The sequence below is a fragment of the Anser cygnoides genome, chromosome 7 (genome assembly GCF_040182565.1).
Source record: "Anser cygnoides isolate HZ-2024a breed goose chromosome 7, Taihu_goose_T2T_genome, whole genome shotgun sequence".
NCBI classification, from domain to species: Eukaryota; Metazoa; Chordata; class Aves; order Anseriformes; family Anatidae; genus Anser; species Anser cygnoides.
Genome location: NC_089879.1, coordinates 29212625 through 29237520, shown reverse-complemented (window position 1 = coordinate 29237520; position 24896 = coordinate 29212625). Strand labels below are relative to the sequence as shown.

General features: G+C 39.2%; 1 protein-coding gene across 7 annotated transcripts in view; it reads right to left on the bottom strand.

The window, feature by feature from the left end:
- The window catches only part of CCSER2 (coiled-coil serine rich protein 2), a 79271-nt gene extending 54597 nt beyond the window's left edge, over window positions 1–24674 (bottom strand). For 2 of the 7 annotated variants that reach the window (XM_067000196.1, XM_067000200.1), the window contains exons 1-4: window positions 24533–24673; window positions 24162–24343; window positions 7011–8484; window positions 5923–6125 (exon numbers count right to left, since the gene is read on the bottom strand). In XM_067000196.1, the coding sequence (XP_066856297.1) occupies window positions 5923–6125; window positions 7011–8445 (1638 nt within the window). In that variant the 5' untranslated portion in view covers window positions 8446–8484; window positions 24162–24343; window positions 24533–24673. Of the gene's footprint in view, window positions 1–5922; window positions 6126–7010; window positions 8485–24161; window positions 24344–24532 lie in introns of all 7 variants that reach the window. The other 5 variants (XM_067000198.1, XM_067000202.1, XM_067000199.1 and 2 more) reach the window with 4 other exon arrangements.
- Between the last annotated feature and the right edge of the window lie 222 nt (window positions 24675–24896).

The following is a 24896-nucleotide window of genomic DNA, read 5'->3' as shown; positions in this document are numbered from 1 at the left end:
TACCTAATCTGTCTTGCAAGACAGGATTTCTTTGGTGCTAAATGCAACAAACGAAAATTCCCTGAGCAGAAGCAGAAGATATAAAACTTCAAACTGTCATTCCACATTAGTGATGCTACACACACTACAATTCTCTCCTTAAGAACTGCCTCCAGTGTGCTGGGCCCAGAGGGAAAAAGTAGAAAGAAGTACAGTATATATTGCCAACTATTCAACACCATCTAGTACACTGGTACTGTACTAGCAGTCTCATTACACTGATGTGATGAAGTCTAATTTTTATTCACATAGCTCTAGGGCAAGATTGCCTGATTTCCTCCTCTGTGGTCCAGTTATATCACAACAATGGCCAGATAAATTGGCAGCAGCAAAGACCAAAATGACTGGGAGCTCACAGGCTTATTAGGCAGCATCTTCAGGTGACAAAAAGGACAGTCTCCTTCAAAACCCAAATGATACTACTACAGGAAAGCAAAGAGGCAGGATGGGGTCCAGGAATAGGCCACACCAGCACATTCCCCCACAGCTTAAATCAGAGCTGTGAAACACTGGGAATAAATCGTAAGAAACCCTTCCTCTTGATCCACCTGAATTTGAGCATGAGGTACAAATACATCAATAACAGAATACACACTGATGATAACATTAAGTAAAATTGTTCATTTTTAATTCATCCATCGTTCTAAAGAAAGAAAAATAAGACAAAGGCTCCATGAGACTCATTTAAGGTCACAAAGTGTTGCAGATCACCAGTTGGAGTTTCTCCACTCACAGCCACCTAGCTAGCTATTTTACATACTACCTGCAAGTACGCTCAACATATCAGTGAACAAAAATTTTTGGTTGATCCTGTCTCTTACATGGGGGAGGAGGGGAAGAGCTGAGTGGTGCGCAAGTATTTCCTGACTGGAACATCTCCAATAATGGAGATGGAGCATTTTAACACCAACTTGCACACAGAAAAGCAAATACATGAAAGGGAGAAAAAAAGCTTCAGATTTTATAAATCTACAGATTTCAGTAATAGCTTACATAAAGATACTATGAAAATCTAAACACGTTTAAGAGTCTTTGTTTCAATAAAAAATGTATATATTCTTTGCTATGAAAACAGTTTTTACATTTAAGCAGTTATTTTTTAGGTTTTCTTTTAAATTTACCTTCAGCTTCTTAAAATCTTAGACACTTCACTTGCAGCACGAAAAGCAGAAAAAGGAACCATGTTTAAATTAGATCATTAGACAGAATCTGCTCGTGTGATTCTTATACCTAGTTTGCCCCTGAAGGGCTCATTTCAAAAAGATCTCCTTTCTAAAAAATCTCAAAAAAGAAGTGTCTATATATGGAGAAAATATACGTATTTAGTTTCATTATAACCTGTTAAAAAGTGAAAATGAAGCACAAGACTTTCTGAATACTCTGTACTGAATGCCTCATTAAATCAACAACTGCTTCTGATGAAAAACGTCATGATGTAATCGCTTCTCATTTTCAGTATACTATTTAAATTGTATTTATGTCTGTAAACATTGCTATTAGTTCAGAAGGCCTTGGTCTTGAAAATACTTCCAATGGATCTTACACGGTGCTGCTAGCACAGTATGGAGAGTTGTTATTCACCTATTTGGAATAAGCATCAAAAATTTGTAGTGTTTAGAAAAATTCAGTACTTCTATATTAGTATTACATATATCCAGATAAAAAATAAAACAAGCACCACACACACTGGGGAAAAAAACCACTTTCTCTCACATGGTAAAGCTTATGGGGTTCACACCTCATTGAAGCCATCCAAATACTACTTAATAAAGGCTATTCAGATATACAAGAATTTTTTTTATTCCATACTAGTACACTACCTTAAGCTTACTTGGGCTTGTATTTTTATTACAGCTGTAGCAAAGTAATCCAAAATTTCAAAGTCCAGCTTCTCACAGAACAACATCTATGGATTTGGCATTAACCCGTTAGAAAGGATATACAACTAAAAAACAGAAATGGGTAGAAGACACTTAGAACACTTGGCTCTTTAATAATAAATGCATTGGAAGTATACATACTACAAGTCTCAATTCCTACGTAATAAGTTACTCATTTGATACATCAGACTGTCATTTAAAGCTTAAAGTCATTTAGAGAAGGAAAGAATTTTAAAAGCTCAATTACTTGTAAGTAACTAAAACTACTGTAAGAAAATAGCGAGTACCACAGACTGAACATTACACAATGTTATTTTAGCAAGCTCATCTTTTCTGTAGTTAAGAAGTATATACATTTGAACAGCATATTTCAGTGAGTATCTGTGCCTCTAGAACAATAAGCCATTCCACAGAGTCTCAGAAACTAGTTCAGAATCTCCCTTTCCCAAGTTGCAATCACAGAGGAAAAAAAAAAATCTCATGAGATTTCAAAAATATGCTAGGAAGCTGAGAAAATGTAACCATTTCAGACTCTGTGGCTGAAACTCTAGCCACACTGATAAATGACAAAACAGATTCATTCCACTGAGATCTAGATTTCATCCCAAGAGCAATTAAATTCTAAGCAAAGCAGCTAAAACCCATCTGTCTCTTCAAGATGGATTTCAATTATTGTTCCATAATCCTATATCCTTGTAACTAAATTGATGCTCACTTGGTGTATACCCCAAATACCAGCTTTAGCTCAGTAAAAATTAAGATAGCAGAGACATATACAGTTACTGGAGCCTCTAATAACAAAAGACCAGAGGATTCAATCTCTGTCTAAGAGAGGGTCTTCATATGACCCGATAATACAGAGAATACAAGTTTTCTAAACCTATTAGTGCAAATGAAATTTCTTTGAAAGAGAAGAAAGAAACAACTCTATTAGAGGTATTAAAAATGCTAATGGAAAGATTTTCGTCTTGAATTTTTACTTCTTGCAGACCCCTATATGGTAGAACATTGTAGTGTCTTTTAAAAGTAGTAATACCTCATAATAATACAGGAACACTTGTTTGGATTATCTCTCTTATTCTCAATGTAAGATAAGAGCTTTAACCTTCAAAAAAAAACCACAAAGCTTTACTCAAACAAATGCATACTAAAGATTATGTTTCTCACATGTCTAGTTAATACAACGGATAGGACAGAATAACTCAGACAAGCCTTGATATAGCAAAATAGTACTTTGTTTTCTGTTAAGGAAAGGAGCGATGAGACTCCAGGTAGGATCCATGTTTTCATCCATTCTGTTTAGATGTATATTATTTCCAGACAAAAATAAATGAAAGCAAAAATATGGCAAGGTTTATATAGTCAAGTAGACTACTCTGCATGAAACAAAGTCTTACCACTCTCATTGTCATTCCGGAGACCTAATTAACACCACCCTATGCAAATAGGCCAAACCACTTCTCATTTGACTACCCAACAAGGTCTACGCTGCCATCTATACATTTGTTGATGCTATAGATGACAAACAGATGACTAAACACTATCAATATTTACCACCTTATTATGAGTAATTCAGATGTACTGCTGGAATCCAAAGCATCACAAAGGCTCACACTGCTCCTACTCACACCAGCCTAAAGTCAGGGAAAATCCAGAACCACCTATCTGCTTCAGATTTCCCCAGAAGCAACACTTCCTGGCGCAGTCAGGCTGACATTAGTTTAAAAGACTCTTATCAATTGGATTTTGACAGAGATTTACTGCTTTCACCTTCACAATACTAGAGGACAGAAAATGCACAATTTGATCATACACCTCCTAGCAATCAAAACATCAACATATGCTGCCTAATCACAATAATTATTCTCACGACCTTCAGTTCTTTTTATTTTAAACTGCCTTTATACTCAGTGCCTTCAGACAGAAGCAGCAACAGGGAACAAAAGCTTATACTAACCCACCCAACATCACGATTCTCCAGAACTAAGAACTGTATCAGAAATTCTTCTACATCTTAAGATTAAAAGTGATGAGTGTTTAATCTGTAGGCTAAAAAAAAAAAAAAAAACTCTAAATCTCACTCTTTCTGCCAACAATAACAAGCAGAGGAAAAAAAAATAGGACTACCACTAAAAGGCAATTCAACAAACATTTCAGAGCTGCAGTCTCTCTTAAAAACCAAGTATGAACACAAGATGTATTATTGATGTTTCCCTTACTTAGGATGAAAATTCAGATGAAAATATAGTGCTTACTGCACTATAATTCTGGAAGAGCACTAATGGAATAAAAATCAAAATGAGTGGAAATAGCACATGATTTTTTTAGATTCAGCACTAAGTCTTACACGCTCCTTTCTCCAGTACATCTAAACCAAGTAAGTTTATTCTTCCACTTTTAAGACCTCTCTGACAGCTATTTACTTTCAATAAAATAAGAAATTAACCAAAACATTGAACAAAAATATCATAAGCTTCTAATAAACCTCTGCTCTGAGGCTTACAACAGCTTCTATCAATCAGAACATCAATGATTGACCTTCAATTCATATAGATGCGTAAATTAACGCATGGAGGTTATGCATATCAAATACGATGTACATAGCCCAAAAGCACATGAAAGCAGTGCCTTTTGTTTGATAAATTGCACTGTATATATCAAAAATAGCAATTTCAGGTTTATCGAGGAGAAAGTTTAAGAACTTTTCCTGGTATATGCATGCATGTGACAGGGAGAAGGGTGTTTTTGCAGTGCCCTATGTTAAATTTTTTCCAGTAAACATCAAAATAACTACAAAGTTCATGCTGGAAAAAAAATCTCAAAATGCTTTTACCAAGCTGGCCATAATTACCAAGAGAAGTTAATAACTATTTCTAAGCTTACTTTTAAGCACCGCATCCCAAGGTTGTAATTTAAGACAGAAAATGAACACCACCACAGGCAGCTGAAAATATATCAGGAATTCCTCCTATGTAGTTACACATAACAATATAATTATGTAGCTATGCTCCAGTTTCAGAAAAATATCTATGCTGTTCTGCTGTTGGGCTAGACAACCCTAACAGAACTACAAATTAAAATCTGACTTAGTGCCACAAGGCCCTTTCAAAGGCAGAAAACAGCATCTACACTACTGACAATGGCACTGGTGACATAATACACTTATCAAATTTAAGAAGCTGGAGACATTGATTGATTATACCTAACTTTTGTTGGAAGTTCTGAATGAATAATACAGTGTTAATAAAATCTGAACAGTCTTTTAATTAAGCAACCCAAATAAGTGAGAACTGTGTTTCTGTGGAAAAAGATGAAGGACGGAGACAATTTACATCAAGCCTGCCAGAACCCAGAGGCTGGCTAACTGACCTCAGCTGAAGGGTTAGAGCACTGCAACTACTCTCTACCTACTCTAGACGGAATGATGTTTGATGCAAATCAGTTGTGTTTAGCAGTAAGAATATGGCTATTACTGATCTTGCTTTTTGTTTTCCAGACATAAAGAGTCCAGTTCATCTGATGAGCTAGTCAGCTACCTACTTTAAAGATGCTATGCTTGAACAAACAGACAAATGAAAATAAATTTATGTTCAAAAGGGTCCTGTGCAGATATAGGATAGAAACAAATCAATGGAAGTCAGATAAGGACCAACTATTTTCTTGTTGTCACTCCTAGGTTTAAAGACTGGTAGGAGATATTTTACTTATTATTTGCTGAAGTAATTTCTTTATTGTTGAATGCCACCATGAGATTGCATAAGGAAGAAGCTGTGTTGTTCAAGCTTTAGAATGGGGAAAACATGCATGTAAGCAGCCTAATTCAAGGTCATCTGTCCAGAAACAGGGACCCCTTAACAAGAAGTTTCAGAAAGCTGTCAACTATAGAGGAAAGAAGAAACAGTTATCAAGTGAAAAAAATACATTAATTCTGTTTTTAAAATATACATCAGCAATAAAATTTAAAAAAACTACAGATATTCAGATGATGCATATAAATACATACTATGCTGTTCATTTCTGAAGACTCGTAACTTCCACATGGATGGACACTTCCAATAGGTTCCAGCCCTTCTTCATCCCACATATATGTGCCATCAGAGCTATCAGATGGAGAAAGCTCAAAAGAGGACCCAGCTCTGTAATTCATCTCTGGAGAAATCACACTCTCAGCGGTATTCTTTGTACTTGCACTGTTGTCATCCACTGCTTAAAGAAAACAGAAACAGTCAAGATTCTAAAAAACAACCCAATATTCCAAAAAATAAAAATAAAAATTAAGGTGTATAAAAACATTATAGTCTGAATAATAAACTGTGTTCTAACAGAAATATCTGAAAGCATTCTACAATATTAAGAACACTCGTCCTAGGAAGTAAAAAGCTCAGGCTGGACTGGCCATTACAACTAAGTATCCTTTTAAACTACATCTTTTCTAGCTTTACACAATGCAGCAATTCATCTGTCAAGAAAGACACTTTTTAGAATTCTGTATCTTTTTAATAAAAAAAGATACTGTATCTTTCTAGCGTGACATCTCTCAAAATAAATATATACTAAGAAAAAAGTACATCAGACTTGAAAATGCAGCTTTGCTTTTAAAGCATCTTCCATCTCTTCCACTGATTTTTTTTTTTTTTTTAAGAGTTAATACAGCATGCTTCTGGAAAAAAAAACAGTAACATTACAATTTATAAAATTAATTAAATAAGACACCCTACATTTATTGCTACTACATTAAGCAGTTACAGATGTTCTCTGCCTACAGAGTGGGATAAAAATTGCAGAGATCACTAGTCCAAAAGAAATGAATGCCAAGTAAGGCTAAGAGAAATTCTACAATCCTATGACAAGTTTGGCTAAAGGAGGTATCACTAATTCTTATTCCAAAGAAATAAGAGCTCTTAAAAAAAATCATGCTTGAAAATGATTACTGTCATGCAAAAAAAAAAAAAGCACTGTGAGAAAATAAATTGGCCAGCATAGTCCCGTTCTGAAAAAAAAAAATCAGAATGGTTAAACATAACTTAACTGCAATTACAGAATCTTGATGGAGTACATAAAAAAAATAATCAAACAACGCAAAGTATTTACCAGACATATTTATATCAAGCCAGTCATCAGCATTACAGCAAGATCCTCCACTTTCCTTGAGAGAAGTGAACGGCTCTATCGATGTCATGCTCCCATGCTCTAACTCTTGAACGCGGCTCTCCTTTTGCTGTACTTGCATAGTTCTATTTGGATCTTCTATGTCTATGAAGTCATCACTGAAGTCTTCACTCAAATCATTTTTTTCCGAGGATGACAAAGAAGATATAGATATTTCATCTCCATCATCACTCATACACATGACATTTGACCCATGTTTTCCCATGCTTTCATGGAGGCCATCAACAGATTCTGTTCTGTGAGCATCGCACTCTATAATGCTATTTTTGTCAATTGCTCGATTAATATTTGTTGAAATTTCAGAGTTCTCCACTATACACGTGTCAGGAGTTGTAGTTTTGCCACCATCCACAATGATATTTCCAGTAAATCGCTGCCTAGTAGGCTTCAGCAAAGAAGGTCGACTTAATCTGTATCCAAAAGACGGTGCGGACCCAGATCCATTTGACAGTGGGGGTTTCTTTGAAGCAGGAGCTGATATACCAGAGTACGGTCTGGTAAATCCATACTTCATAGGTTCATTTCCATTGGGTACATCCAACTGTCGTGCATTTCTTGACAACAGAGATGACCTCTGAGATGTCCTAACAGCTAGATTTTGACTATAAGGCCTTGTAAGATCCACAGCTTTATTAAAGGAATGCGACCTGGTTAAAGATGCAGTGGGGAGGAAGGAATTCTGAATGGAATGTGAAAAACTTTGTGATCTTACCATTTTTTCACAGGAAAAAGGCTTGTTATTGTCTGTAGATTGTGCAAGGCTTTCTCCTGAACTTGTCCTTGTGGCACTGGAATTAGCTCTAGGTCTTTGCAAACCTACCATTGGCCTATTTCCATAAAATCCATTTAAGTGTGATTTTGGAGCACTGAGTCCAGAATATGAGGTCCTTCCTGACAGGGTACCTTTGGCGAATTTTGCTGAACTAGAGAGTCCAGGCAAAGACTTTGGGTTTAATTCCTCTGTAGAAGATACAAACATATTGTTTTGCTTTACTGTTTTTGATGCAACTGAAGCAGTGCTGTTCAAACCCACCCTGAGCACATCGTTACTCAATGCTCCTTGAGATGGAGAATACTTCTCAGAATCAATTAGTTTTTCATTACAATTATGTTTGGAATTGGTGTCTCTCTCATTTTGATCATGAAGTTGATGTTTATTTGATTTTCTCCAGTTGAAAGAAAAGGAAGACATGCGAACAGTGCCATTGTGCTTGCTGAAATTTTTGCCACCATTATTGCCTGCTAAATTAACAGCCGACCCATTTGGCATAGGTTGCAAGACACTTCCTAAAGTTTTCGTTCCATATTTCGGTAGCCTGGAAACCAAGGATGTCCTGGTTTGATTTTTTTCTTCCATGAGCTACAGGGTACATTGGTCCTTAAAGAGTACTTGAATCTAAAGAAAAGAAAGAATATATTAGACCTTAAATAGCCACACATTAAACAATATTCTTCAATACACATTTGCATCTATATGTTTACTACCTCTATGTAGCTAACTATACCGCAATTATATAAAGTAACTCACGCATTCTATGAACTCCTGAGAAATATTAATCAACAGCAGCAATTTGGCAGTAATATTATTCGGGTGTCTCTCTCCACCCCCAACATTTTTATTGTCTAGATAAACTGCACTTTTTGCAGTTTTAAAGTGCAGTTTTAAACTGCACTTCTTTACATCACTAAAATAAGCTTTAAAAAGGGTGCATATTTTTCCTTTACCTATTTTGAGCAGCAAACTGAATTTTTCAATTGTACTACAATTATTCAACTACATACTTAAGACTTTATATTTAAAAAGGAACAAATTGAACATAGCACAAGTTTGCTGTCAGCAACAGAGAACTTCCAAATCTTTGATGTAAAACCTGACCAAAAGCTTTTTTTTTTTTTCAAAATTATTTTTCCTTGCCAAAACATTCACATTGACCTGACATAGCCCCTGCACGAAAGGAGATTCCGACAGACACCACAACACATATCCTTAAGTACGAACAAATACAAAATAGCAGTAGAAGAAACAACATTATTGAAAAACAACTGAAAATAAGTTTCCAAATTATTCACTGCCTTGGGAATTTCTCAAGCTCTTCATGCAGAAGATTTGAGGAAACTGAGACATTCAGGGGTGTTTTTGTTTTTAACACTAGTGAATCAGATTTCTGCTAGCAGAACCAGCACAGCGTATAGGAAATCCAGTAGGTGTAAAAATAGCAAATGCACAGATCATATGAGCATGAAGAACCAACTTCTGAAAGAAACCTATTACTGAAGAAAGCTACTTATATTAAGCATCATCAATAGAATTCAGAACCTGAAATTCACTATTTTTGTCAGCCGGTAATACTGTGAAGGCAAGAGATACATCCTAGCAGATGCTCACAGCAAGCATCTTTCTCCTCATTCCAACAGGGATACTTCCCCACTATATCCTCCCAGATTCCATTGATCTCAGAACTTCCCAAGCAAGGAGCTGAGTTCATAGCCTCCTGGTTAACTGTGCTTTAGTACAGGCTTTTCTTCACCAATTTTGTGAATCGTCTATTCTATTTTTAGAATAATCTCAGAGTTTCAGAACTCTATACTTTGTGGTACAACTGTTTGCCTTCATTTGTTGAAAACTCAATAGCTGATCGTTTAATTTGGTGTCCCCAATTTATATGTTATGAGGCACAAAATAATCACTCATCATTGACCTTCACCTCAGCATCTTGTTTTTCCACATCTAAATGATATCCCCATTCAGGATGAAAAATCCTGGCCATTTTTCCTCTTTCTATGGAAACTACGGTCTATTTCGGTTATCTTCTTATTTGTGTACAAGATCTGAAGTACAAGGAAGCAGCTGCCTACAGTATTCAAGTTAATAAAACTCTTAGCAAAGGTGAATTTAAAAGCTTTACTTTTGTGCTGTAGTATGTGAACACAGCACTAGACCCAGATTCTGAGATAAAAAGATAATTACAGTATTTATTCATTTCCTTACATCTGTGAATTTTCATTCCCTCCCCCCTGATTGGGAACATTTCACTGCCACCTTTACTAAAAATTTGTTCCATCCGAACTTATGTCATTTTGGTGTACTTTTGTCATGCTTTTATTTTATAAAGCCGTATCTGCTTTACAGATGTATCTTTGCCTCAACAATTCCTGCCTTGAGAATCCCCATCTCCTTGCTTTAATACATCACTTGTTTCTTCCACACTTATGCACATATTCATCCTATTACTTTTACAGATAACCATGTCTGTATCATCCTTTCGCACAGCACTTCATCTGTTGTTTTTCCTAGTAATACAATATAAAAAATTTGTCTAAATGCTATTAGTAAAGACTTCTAGCTCAGATAATAAGGGCTTTCAAGTTCCTAAGTTGTATATTCAACACTGTATATAAAGAAAAGGTTTACTCTAACACTAATTTCTGTATTTGCAAGATGAGGTTTCTCTTTTTTCCAAGACAGATGTGAAAGGATAGCTTGCTTTTGTTATCCTAGATTTTATTAATCAGTCAGTTTCACACACTGGTCTTATAATGGTGCCAAGACAATTAATTTCACTAGTTCATACATTATTCCCTGAAACTAACATCTGTATTTCCTTCATCACAGACCTACTACACACAGCTGGCAGGACTGAAAAGCACCCTGAAAGCTTTTAAACCATGGCAATCATGGACCATGAGAAGCAGGATGATGAGAAGTAATATACAGCAAGTATCATTATACTCATTTGACGTACAGGAAACACCCTGTGAAACCAAAGCAAACACTACCCCAAAGTGAGTCACTCCCCAGGCTGCAAGACCTCACTAAGAAACATTTAAGATAAAAATCAAAGTGGCATGAAACTCATGCAAACTGAAGCACCCTTAGGATTTTGTAAATGAATAGGATGCCCCAGAGCTGTACTTCTGAAAATAGATCTACATTAAAAAGAGAAACGTTCAGAAAGATGGCTTTTTAGGGGCTCCTAATGTAGTGAAAATATCAGAATCCACATTCTGCAACTGGTAGAGCACAATTCCATTTAGAAACACAAATCCACAGATCGAAAATACTAAGTGTAAGTGAATGCTTGCACATTGGAGATGTAAGCCACAGAGTTGTACACATCACATTCTCAGCAGTGGTTTCTTATTTTTATACTGAAGAACGTAAGTTAAGAGTCGTAACAAGATTATCAGCTAGTAAGAACAGTATGTATTTCTCGATGTGCTCAGTACAGACTGTCACACATGATAAAAGGCTGCTATACTACGTAACTGTGGTAGATGGTATGAGACTCACCAGTTTGTACCTTAGAACATCCATTAATCGACATAAAATTTTCTATACAGTCAAAGAGAATATATGGAGAGCCACTCACAAGTACGTTACTACTCATTAACTGAGCCTTAGTAGCTGATGATGCAGATGTTCCTAGCTCGCTACAGCTGAGAAGTGCTTGAAATACTTCCTTACACAAATTTAACACAGAAAAGAGACATGCATTATGCAAAGTTTGTTGCTTAGCTACATTTAAAATAAAGCTTTAAACAAAAAAAGAAAAAAAAATCTATCAAATTTAGGCAATAATTACCTAAAGTCACAATGATTATCATTTGCTTCTTTTTTTTTTTTTGGAAAAGATGCAGTGCGTTTACAAACATCGCACTACTCAGCTTGTTTGCCAGCTGTATTGCAAAGGCAGCAAGTAGTAGCCCACACTTCTTTATAAAGTTTCTGCTGTGCGGTTGCAAATATTTTTATTGTCTGGAATGCATTAATATCCCCCTGTACTACAGCAAAGACAGGGACACAATGTATACATTCTCTTCCACTTAGATCTCTGCAGAAATCATCCCAGCTAGATTTAAAACAATTTCACACAAACTACATCATGATTTACAAGCAGATCAAAAAAATGATAATTGTAATTTTGTAATTAATATTTTCAAGCATAAATTCTGTTTCTGAGCTGAAAAAAAGACCTCAGTCCCTGCAGAGCTGAGTAACTTGGCATCTCTACTGTCTCCAAACCACAAAAAGATTCCTAAACTCAGTCAGGAGCCCTCTGACCCAGCTGCATCTCTGACTGGAGACTGCTACAGTTAAGCTCCTAAACCCACAGTTAAGACACCTACCTGCCAGATGCACATAAATGCTGAGCACTCCACAGTTTGCACTGACCTTACTTGAGTGCCTGTATGTGAATTTAGGTGCCTAATCATCTCAAAAAAACTACAACCAATGTTTTCTGGTAAGAAAATGCACTTAAAGCAATGCATCCACATGTTTGTACCTATAAAAAAGAAACTTGCCTACAGTGTACCCGTATAAGAGATTTTTTCATTTATAATGTTATGTCAAATGTCAACCTCAAAGACATTATGTCAAATATATTTAAGTACATTGTCATTTTTTTAATAACTCAGCGCATAAAAATGGCCTTGAACATTATGATGAATTCAGTCACGGCAAGCGCCATACTATAGAGCTGAAGATATCCCAAAGATAGCAAAAAAGGCTCAACTCTTGTCAAGTCTTCAAAACTAAGAAAAAAGTTAAATTAGAAAGCTGCTAATTTAGCTTTCATGCTTTATGGATAAATCCCTTTTCATATCTGTCTACCATCTCTTAGGTGACCGCAAAATTTAAATGAGGCCATTTAATGAGATTACTTTAATCCTCCAACAAGCGCTGCAAATTAAACTTGAAAAGACGACCATTCAGTCCTCTAGGAAGGCTGCTTGCTCATTTATCCTTAATTAGGGAAAGACAAAATGTTATCTTCAAGAAAACTGCACTGATTGCTTAAAATACTTCAGATAATTAAATTAAAAAACTTCCTACAACAAAAACTTGCCTATGTTTTATGAGCTGTAGCTACTGCGTTGCATTTTCAATTCTAGGTTGCATTCATTTGGTTGAAGTACAAATGCTGTCAAAAAACTTAACGGTACCATGTCTGGCAGATAATACTTTCCCCCCAAATCCAGAAACTTTCTCATGAAGTTCTCTCAAACTTCCTGAATTTCAACAAACACTTCCTATTAAAAATGACGTTATTTTAACAATGAAATTTCACTACCAAGAAACTATGCATTCCACAAAACTCAGGTTCAGTATAATTTGAACTGTATTTTTCTGTATTATAAAAAATTCAAAGTACTTTTAGACTTGAGCAATCCATGGATTTTTTTTAAACAGACATTTGGGAGAACAAGCCTTACACATTCTGCCCCGGGAAATGCATTATCAAATGCACACAAGTCTAAATGGGAATTAAACTAAAGGGCATAGACTTTATACATAACAATCCAAGGAAAAGGAAGTAAGACTTACAAACCCTCTGAAGTGTAACCTGAATGAAAAGGTGCTACATCCCTTCAAGGATATTCAAGATCCTGGTGATAAGAAGGATATTCGTTTTCACTCTCCCTTGTACTTTCCATATAGGCTTATGCACACGTAGACAAGTCCTCCAACATTAGTTCCAACTAGCAAACACACCATTCACAGTCTGTTTCAACAACATCAGGAAAGCAATTTCCTATATCATCATCTCAGCATAGTTTTGCATCTGAAACTGCCCTACGTGTTGTGGAAGGATTCTTATAGTACGAGACAGCTGAAAGTTTACACATTTCACATTTGGGCACCCTTAAAATAACACTGCCCGTATGGCCCACGCCAGAGAGCTAACAGCAGTCTGAAGCTCCAAACAAATTGTTATTTGAGGGACCAAACTCCCTCTTACTCTCATGGCAGTGTGGATCAAACAGCTGCCAGATGAAACACATCCAGTAGACAGTGACAGATGAGCAGCTCTGCAGAACAATTGCTATGCCAACAGTTTTGAATGCATCCTTTGTTCATCTTGTCAATTTTAAGTGGACTTAAATAACGAGAATTACCAAGAAGCAACCTTTAGATGCTTTTCTTTGAGCAACTTCGTTCCCCACATGAAGGATATCTTCTTGATGCTAGAGACAAACATAAATTCATGGAAGAGGGCTGTGCTGAAAACCCAAGGTGGTCAACACTTCCTCATTACTTCTGGAAAACAGGAACAGTACTTTCCTGAAGGTGTATAGGAAGCTGGCAGCTGCCACAGTACACAAGCTTGCTTATCCATCCAGAAATATTAGGTCCACCAGCATCCATTTAGCAGCAAGCACCAATTATCAATCAGTCAAGGTGGTTTGGTATTTGGTGTGGTGTCAGACTGACAGAACAACTAGCACAGAGTTCAGCACTGTTATTCACGTTTCTGCCATCATATGTTGGATGTTACCCAAGTTAAAGTTTAGTGACCACGCTTGCCAAGCCAAACCTCATAGTCTTATTATTTGCCTTCCCCAGAAAGACCAACTAAGAGACTGTGTAATTCTACTTGTTTGGCTCGGTGGCAGACGATCTGAAACAGCAGTTTACCGATTTTATGCGTATTTTTAGCAACACAAACTTGACAAGATAATTTCCAGGGACCTTCATTCTTTTCCCTGGAAAACAAAAGCGCATTTCTATCCATGCACACAACATGGATAGAAAGGCAAAAACATTCCTCCCATGGAAACCTAAACTATCTCCTCTGGCTAAAAGCCTACTCAGCCACAACATTGCACTAGGGCATTGAAAAGAACTGGTAACAAATGTCCAAGCAGCATGAAAAACAAGCAATGCATACAGGCAAGGCAGGCAGAATCCACCACCTTCAGTAACCATTACATCCTGTTTTCTGCGCCGTGCTTATTACAGGAAAGAGCCCTGCTGAAAACACAGACACAAGACCAGGTATTCAAGATGCTGCAAAAAGCCTTCAAAACGACTGCTCCTAACACCCCAGTGGTTTTCACTACAACTATGATGTCTTCCACACACACAAAAAAAAAATACATAATGTGAAGAAAGATTGTATTTTACTTCTAGTTATCTGCTGCATCTAGATATATCACATGGCCTTTGTGAGTTTTAGAGCAAATGTATTTCAACCATGCCCATGGTGCATGGCTTATAAAAACAACCTTTGGACACCACTGGGTTTTAGAACACTTGGCAACTTTTACATACACATACATACATGTGTTAATATTCAGGACACACAAAGAATGAGAATCTTTTCACCACTGACATGCTTAGCAATGATTTAGTTCCTGAGTTAGAAGTATAACTTAAGAACTGTTTTACTTTTAGAAACAAAAAATAAAAAAGCACTACGTATGCATTACTTCTACCAGCATAGAGAGGTGTTCAATGACATTAGGGGAAAAAAAAAAATCAGGGAGGCTTTTGCAGCAGATAAAGCAAAAAGCTTCTTCAACTTTGGAACACTGCAGGATGGGTAGCGTGGCCACCAGTCAGTTTGCAGCTGTGAGGGGACCATGAGAGCTTAACAGAATGAAAGAAACTACCAGAAGATCTGGACAGCAAACACAACCTCCGAGCAGCACATGTCCTGAACTGAATAAGAAATAGAAGAGATACATCCTGAGGAAACTGTGCATGTTGCATGAATTAAATTGAATTAGAATACAATTAAAAGTTTCAATGGTTGAAAGATTGAACTTCTGAGTATTTATAGGTGTCACATGTTTTTCTTCATTATTCACCTTACAGACTGGCTCCAGCTTAGACAAAAAAAAAAAGCCTTCTTCTGTAAAATTCAAGATCCAGTAAGATTTAGTTGCTTTACAGTAATATCCTCCAAGCCTGCCTTCCTTCCCCTGTCCTCAGTCTCTCTGATACACCTCTGTTCTTGAATCAATTACTGACGCTTCATGAAGGCATCCATGAATTTCTCAGTGCACCCCTTTATTATGCACAAACTGCACAGTGATTCACACCAGCATCCTTGACAGATTGTTCTTTGAGGGTACAATGGTCAAAGTATGGCATGAAATTGCAAGACACTTAATATTGCTGTTTTATTTCTCTTGTGTTCTAAGCTGTGGGATTCTTTCCCCAGACTTGAGAGCCTAGAGGTAAGTTCTTTTCTGTTCTTCCTCCCTCACCGTTAGGTACGGGGATGTTCTACCCACACGTGAAGTTTATTGTATCAAACACCAAGAACAACAGCTATCCAAGCTGCTCTCGTGCTGAATTACGATTATTGTCGGTCAGAATACACTAGGTCAAGGAACAGAAGCAGAGGATGGTAATGAGTAGAGATGAAAAGAGGAAACAAGACAGACATCACAAAGAGACTGGGACTCTCATATTCCCAACACTGAACAATATATTCAGTCAACACAACAAAAAGATATGACATTCCTTGCAGTGTAAAAATAAGCATTGTTGTTATTCATCAGAATATGGCTTCTTAATGTTTTGTATGGCTAGAGGACAAAAGTGCTTTCTGAAGAAGAAGAAACAGGAAAATGCAGCTCTGTTTTTGTAGAGGAAAGCTACTAGAATACTTTCAGAGTCAAAAACTTAATTCACATCCCTTAGGGCCACACTCACAATTCAGTCCACCGTTAATGCTACTTACATTGAATATCAGGCACCTCAAGGGAAGGGGGGAGCTACTTGCTATCTGCCTAGACATTTATGCTTTGTAATATTTTGCCCTCCTGTGCTTTGCATAATGGAGGAATGGAGACTATACTTTTTCAAAGCCAAAATTTCCTACGAAACCTTCCTAAAAGGTTTTTAACTGGAAAACAAAAGCACTTTTGTATGCATGTAAACAACACGGATAAGAAGGTGAAAACATTCCTCCCGTGGAAACCTAAACTATCTCCTCTAGTGAAAAGTTTACTCAGTCACAGCACTACACAAGGGCATAGAAAAGAACCCTGAAAAACGGTGGGGAAAAAAAAACAAAACACAAATAACAGGATTTATCATAAATACTTTAAAAGTTTATTGACAATCATATAAATTTCCATGAAAAGCAAAACCTCTGCTAAGGTTTCTCATAAACATAAACCTGCACTGATTTTCAGCATTCTTACAACAGACTGTTGAGGTACGTGACAGTCAACATCTACAGGCTCGGCCAGCTGCAACAAGGGAGCAGCTTCAGGACAAAGAAAAGACAGAAGGAAGATGATACTGGGAAGAGCAGTCGATATTTTACGCCAACAAGAAGAAAATTTCAGAGCCTGCAGAAAGAATAGACCTGAAATTCTTGCATTTTGCTTAAATTCCCATCACATTCCTCTTAAATGGTACAAACATTACAGTTCATTCATAAATGAGAAGTGAAATCCAATGGTATTTGCTATTTCCTGCATTCCTGGCTGGCAGCCTGTTCTCAGGGGCAGGGGTCAGTTGGCAGTAGACAGTAAAGTGCTGCAGAGGCACATCGTGCCTCTGAGGCTGCCAACTATCTCATGCATCTTCATGGAGCCATCAATTCCACCCTTCTCCAAATGGCTTACTCTTCTGGCCACAGCTGACATGAAACATAGGTGTAATCAGACTTCTGTCAAATTTCTGGAAAACTCCTTTAGTAAGAACTAAAGGTGACTTAGACACTGATGGACATAGGGCTTTCCTTAAATTTGCTTTCATGCATTCCTCTGATCCTTCATCAGAATGCAGCAGTCACATCCTGTTAAATTTGAACTAGCAGTGTCAACTCTGCAGATGGAAACACCACGTGCTTCCTGCATAGCCAGCTCCTCAAAACTGAAGATCCAAACCAGCAAGGCTTTCTCTAGAAATCCAGAGAACACAAGGCAGAGCTGATAAGCGTGCTACATTAAGTATGCTGACTCCAAGAACACGTTTCAAAGCATTACAAGAGAAGGATGAGATGCACTGTAATAAATCAGAAGCGACTGACATAATCATGACTGATACACCTGGCTCCAATGGAAAAACACATGCTAGAAACAATTAGATTACGTGGATTGCTTCATTTGTTACATAACAAAGAAGAGCCTCCCAGGGCACAACCACTTCAACAGATTCAGCCTTAGAAAGTGAGTCATGTCAACCATCTTCAGTAAGCAGCTTAAACGCCTAGCTTGCGAAACATGTATTGTTCTCAAAATCCTTGTTGGTGAGGAGATACAAAGCGTCTTTATTTGCTTCAATTCTTTGATGACGTTATTCAGTTTAGATTGTTACCAAATTCACAAGGACAGTAAAAAACAAAGGGGAAATCCAAACTAGGGAGAGACATACACCATCTGTCTGCCATACAGCTCTAGTGCCCTGCAACCTACAAAGTCCTGTTGCTACGCAGAAGGAAAGAACAGAGCTATCCTGTTCTGCAAGCACACACACCCCCAAGTGCCGTAGCTATGAAGCACATCTGTATCTAAGTTACTCTTTTGTGCAGTCTCATCACATGTCTGTATTTGGCAAGACTTCTATCCTGGAAAGTAAATAATTGGGGGAGGGAGGGGAAGGAGTGACACACTCTTATCTTCCTCATTAGATGTAGGCAAAAGCCTTTCAGAAAAGTTTTAAAGCTGACATCACCGTTTAAGTCATGAAGGCTAATTAAGTTTTATTCTATAGCTAAGATTGACTGAATAATCCCAGAGACTACAGCCCAGAACACAAGTGTTGTAGAAGTGAAACACCAGGTCTCAGCCCCTCCCCTCAAAGACACGATCATGTCAACATCAAAGCAACCGATACCAGGAACAGACCGCTGTGTTCACAGATGGCGTTACTCCTTCAGCAACGTTTTATGTTGGTCACTTCAATTTTTCTGAATTTATTCTTGAGACAAATTGCTTTTATGTCAGAACTCAAGAGGCAGAGCAATGCCATTCTGCAAACAAGTGGGATTTAGTCGCTGTTGTCAAGCAAACACTTTACTCACAGATACACCGTGAACACACTCACTAGAATCTGTTACCTTAAAACTAAAGGTTTAAGTCCAAAACACATACATTTAAAAAGAATAATTTTCCATTGCGCAGTTTAACACTCATGAAGATGAACGTGCCATTTCCCTCAAACCTATCCCCTGTCACCCAATGATTCAAACACACCCACTCTTGTCTGTAGCTCTCTGAGGAGAGCTTTACTTCGCCACTGCTTCAGTAACAACCCGAAGAGCCAGCTGCCGGTTACTGTTTTCTGTTCACTATTTAGCGATGTTACCTGGAGCAGGATTTTCTTGCTGATAAGACCAGGCAGGCTGGAAGCCAAATGAAGCATTGAATGTAACTGATTACAGATGGAAATAGCCCTTTTTATCCTCTCACCTTGTCCATCCTTCTCCTCTAGTTCATTTATTCATCTGATGCAACGTTTACAAATAAGAACACCAAACTGCCTTGAGCTAAAACCCCTTTTGATTGCACGAACAGATATTGTTTAGTACATTGTTTTATTGACTATACAACAACTAATGATGGGAGCAATGCTACCAGCACGAACCACATTTGAGCACTTTATCCACATAGGTATCTTAAAATCAAGAATTCCCATCAGTTTCAATCCGCAGCTTGGCTGTGCTTACCAGCCATGTGTAAGATTTTTCCTCCCCCCAGCTCACACACATTCAATCTTATTGGTGAATAAGTAAGCAGTTTAGTTACAGGTTAAGCTGGAGAACAAGTACAGATAACTCAAGGAGACAGCATGCAATTCATAGACACGCTGCTACTGAGATAAGCCTCAGAGGTTCACAGGTAACAACTGAACGAGACTAGACAAGATGATAGGTAGAGAGAAGAAAATTCTAGGAATTCCCTTTCTACATGCTGCCAGTGCTATTTTAACTCGGCTCATTTTTTGTCAGAAAACCATGATCTTAAGAAATGAATGTCAAACCTCAGCTACAGACTTAAAGAAAATTATATTCTTAAATCAGCTACTGCTGGACTAAAAAGAGACTTGAAAATGGAGTGACAGAGAAAATCTTAAACTTCTCTCATGAAAAAAAGCAAACCCTGCATAAGCTTGAAATATTAAACAGATTATATTTCTTTGGTTTTGGATCATGGTGATTCAACTTCAGTTCTCTAGTTCGGCCATCCAGTTCCAGCAGACAATCTTACTTTAAAGGCAACGAACAAGAAGTCTTCGTCTCCTGTGCTAGCCCTCAACCAACACACCAGGAAGACACAGCACAGGGCAAGACCTACAAATACTTTCAAGTCACAGGATTTCTTGAGTTTGATGTAGTTTGGTTTGGAACCCTCAGCAGGTCTCTCCTCCGCTGACCTGTCCAATCTGTCTTTGGCTTCCCAAATTTTTTCTATCCACAACTGCCTTAAGCAAGGAGCAGTATTCAGCACTCCTGTTAACTCTTTCAAAGATTAGCTTCATCTGACACAGCTAACTTCTACAGGAGGATACTGCAGTCAGCATCATATTTATCCTTCCATTAACATTTTTGTGTTTCTACGAGAAGTGTTCTTTTTTCCAAGGTTGCAAGTCCTAGAAGGACATCATACCTCCTCAAGCCATCTTTTTACTCTTCTGGGTTCAAAACACTCTCTATTACATATATTAATTAGCACATAGATTTTGGGACAGGAACCACGAATACCTACAGTTCCCATCTCCAAGTATGGGCACAAATGAATTTATGGAATGGCATAATGATACCTGACTTTTCTTCCCCCCCCCCCCCACCTGACATGGACCAATGAGTTTATATTTTTAGCTATGTGTTATAATTCCACAAATCTCATCCCAGAGTGACAAAACCCAACCCACAGCCCATTTGTTTATGCACAAAGCTAGGATTGTTCTTCTCTCCCACAGATATATCTCAACATTTATGATTGCTTTTACATGCCACTTTATATGCAAACAACCAGCAGAAGCAATAAGGTTTTGCTGCAGGTCTTTATATCATATAATCTTTCCAACACTTTGAAGAATGCTGCTCATGTCAGCTCATCATTCACCCTGTTTGCCAGGTCATTTAGGATACAGGAGTCCTCGCACATACTCCTGTGGAACACTGCTTGTAAATGCCCCAGGTTACAAGAACTGGCTACTGATTTCTGCCTTCCTAACTACCGAACAAACCAGTTACATGGATCAATCTGCTTCATATCCGTGCTTTCAAGAAGCTACTAGGTTGCTTGTATTCTCTCAAGTTAAATTTGACGTCTCTTCAACATCCACCCTTAACCAAAATCACTGCAGCCACATACAAACATATAATAGCTTTCAGTTGAAGCTTGCTTATTTTTGAATCACAGATTCGAAGTGCCACTTTCTTGCTATGGAATTTCATTTCATTTGTGCTGGACACTTACAGCTCCTGTCTATGATTTGATTACTACAAATCCGTTCGCCATCAGAACACCAAACTCTGGAAGAATATTGTAGTACCAAATAACTTGGCCAGTCTGCCACAGCATAACAAATAAACATATTTATAACTACAGACTGACAAAACTTCCTTAAGTATTTTAAAGTGTTTTGTATTTTCTCACTGATTTTCTGATTAACAGTTAGATTTGTATGTACCTATCAAGGCCAGCCTTTTAAAATGCAGAAGCCATAGATACTGATTATGTAATAATTCGCAAGTGAAAAGTGAAACAGTTTCTCTAAGAAACTGACCTGTAGAACATTAATGATTAGTGACAGTTTGTCCACAGCGTATCTGTTTCTCCCACATTAGCTTATTAAATTACGCAGCCATGGTCATCTGTGATAACGCATTATTTGAAATTAAAGGAAGGTGATGCTTATGATTTGTTTTGTTTACTCAGTATCTCAAATTTATTCCTGGTAAAGCGCTATTTTTATACATTACTATTTCAGAGCACTTGCACAACGTAAAGATTTACACAGATTGGGGTGTTCTGTTTTCGTTTGGTTTGGGTTTGCTTTTTATATGAGCTGTTTCCTGATGGAGAAGCTGTGCAGGATGCAAGCTTCTGCTACTTTTCTCAGGTCTCCTGCTACTAACAGCTGTAGCTTAGGCCTTGCGAAGCTTAAACCTATGCAAGTTTGCCTTGCTGAGATGCAGGTCAGTTGAAAGTCGTAGCTTCCTCCAAATCAAAGATACAGATTAACAAGCCTATGTAATAGTATTATATAAGATCAGGTTTTACTTAGATGTGATTTTCTACCTTTAATATGATTCACAGAAAGAAACTGTGTATCATACAGATTCAAATTCTAGGGAGAACCTCTGCATCTATGTAGAGCCCGAGTCTCCAGCTCAAAGCATACATGATATTTGAGTCAAGAGAATGCAGGGTGTTCAGGACATCCTCCCATCACACTGAACTCGTGCTGTGTGTCACAAGCCACCTAGGCTAATGAGGCTAAAAACACAGGAGTTCTTATGCAATTCAGAAATCATTTGCAATTTAAGGGTTATTCCAGACTGAAAACTTGTTCATCCACCACACAAAAGTAAACCTTTATCAGCAATTTTCCTCTGGCTAAGAAACTACGACATTTTGTGCAGCCTGAACCTTGCCAACATTAGCCATACTTCTGCTTCAATCAGAGCCATTACAATGCACTCCACAGAACACTACCTCGAGTCATCATGGACTAAGTGCTCACGAAAATCCCAGCGAGCTTTCTAGTGGGAAAGGCATTTCACTGACAACTCGTGACACCAGTTCCCCACGTGACCAGGGATAAGCACCCCCCAACCCAAGGAGACTTTCTAACTTCACTTACTATAAGAGACTATCAACAGAACTGTTCCTGCTGAATCCTCCCCTCTAGGACAGGAGATAGCTAGCAAGTGAAGCCCAGATCTCTGCAGCTCTGGAAATCAAGTAACTTTGGACTAAGGAGGATACAATATTCTCAGAATGCCTTCAAAAATGCATCTAGTTTGATTGAAGTTTAGAAGCCAGTTTCAGCCTGTGTCCCAGAGGTAGGAAGAAATACAAAGACCTACGCTGACTAGCTAAGCATCTTTGGAATAGTTATTATAGCACTGTTTTGACTTTATTCTAACATACATGCATTCGGGTATACAGAGATTTACATAACCTTTTTTATTGCTTCAACTGAAACACAATACAGGATTTTAAACCTAATTATCAAAAGCACCATTAGTATTTTGATCTTCTTAGCATCCCTGTTGGCAAGGAATTTAACCGTGCTTGAAAGCTTCCAATTAGGAAGAGAGCACTGCTGTTTACATTTCCAAACAGTGGCAAAAAGAAAATACCACAATCACTGCCATAACTGGTACCTTTTACCCTGTCTCCATTTTCACAGACCTGCATTCTTCTAACAACTTCAGGCAAGCGATGTTCATTTGAAGACTGAAGGCACGATGGCTCTCTAGATAGAGAGCCTGTGCCAACTCTTCTACGTAACGGGTTTATTCCAAATGACCAATCCATCTTAAGGGATGATCAGGTCCAAAAGTAATAGGTTTTACTCTAGCAAGCTTTTACATGAGCAGTTCCATTAAACAGGATTACTCATTAGTATAACACTATGCTAAATGAGAATATTATGTTCATGGAGATCATTACTATTCATTTTTTCACATATTCATATGCATTATTAATTACCTAAATTCAGAAACACAAGGTGCCATGAACAATAAAGAACAATGTAGACATCTTCTAAACGTGAAGCATTTCTACAGCCTTGTGATTAGAAGACAACACTCAGCAGTTTTTGGAGCCCAAACACTAAGACTGCTACGATGAAAGGCGCCAACTGTGAGCAAACACTTCATTTCTATTTTAAAAACATCTTCACTAGAATGAGTTGTATATTCACATAGCTCCTAGGTTAACGTTTGGTGTTCGCCTCTTCAGCTTTAAGATATTAAATTCAAAATGGGCCCGTAAAATCTAGAATGATGTGATCCATTACAGACTTGAGAAACTATCTGCCAATTTCATTCAGTATCACTAAACACAATTAAATATTTACTGCCTCATGCTGCCATGACAAAGCATTTTATCCCTGAAACTGCTTCAGGGAACATATTTTTAAGCGGTTCCCGGTTAGAGGAGGGTACTGAAACGAGACCTTCGATGCAATGTCACTTCCCTTCCAACACCTCGATAACAAAACGCGCTGTTCTGCAGCAGCCCAGGGCTGGAGGCCCGCGCAGCGCAGCACCAAGCCCGCCCGGCAGCCAGCACCACCCCTGCGGGCGGTGACACGGCGCCCCGGCCGGCAGACCCCTGCGCCCTGCACCGACCCGCCCCCCTTACCTGGCTGCGCCGCCAGGCCCGGCCGCTAGCGCTGCGCCGGGGCACGCCGCTCCCCTTCGCTCCTGCTTTCCGCGGCTGCCGACGGGCGGCCCGACCCCCTCCGACGCAGAGCTGGCGGGGCGAGCCGCCGCTGCCTCATGGCGTGCCGGGGCGCACCTCAGGGCTCGGAGCTGCGGCGGGCTCTGCGCGATGGAAGCACACCCTCAGCGGCACCGCCGCGGAGACCCCGACCCCGGCCCCGCGCCCCGCCACCTCCCAGCCACCTCAGCCTGCCTCCCTCGGGGCTGCCGAGGGCTCCCCGCCGCGCCGCGCCGGGCTCCAGCCCGCACCCACCCCCGCAGACCTGGGGGCAGCGCCCGCCCCGCACTCACCGCCGGGCCGCGCCGGGCCCGAGCCTCCCTCCCCTCAGCGCGGCGCCCCCAGGTACCGCCCGCCCCGCCCCGCCCCGCCCCGGCCGGGCCCGCCCCGCCCGCCACGGAGGGGAGGAGAGCGGAGAGGCGGGGCGGGGCGCGCAGCCCCTCGGCGCATGCGCGGGGAGCCCCGCCCCCCCGCCGCGCCCCTCGCCTCACCCTGACGTCACCGCGGGCGGGTGGCGCGCGGCCGGCCGTTGGGCCCCGGCAGGCAGCCGTTAGGCGCCGTGGCGCGCGTCGCCTCACGGAAAGGGCGCGGGGCCCGCTGGCGGTGCGGCTGCCCGGGCTGGCTGCCGGGTCCCGCCGTACGCCTCCTCCCGGCTGT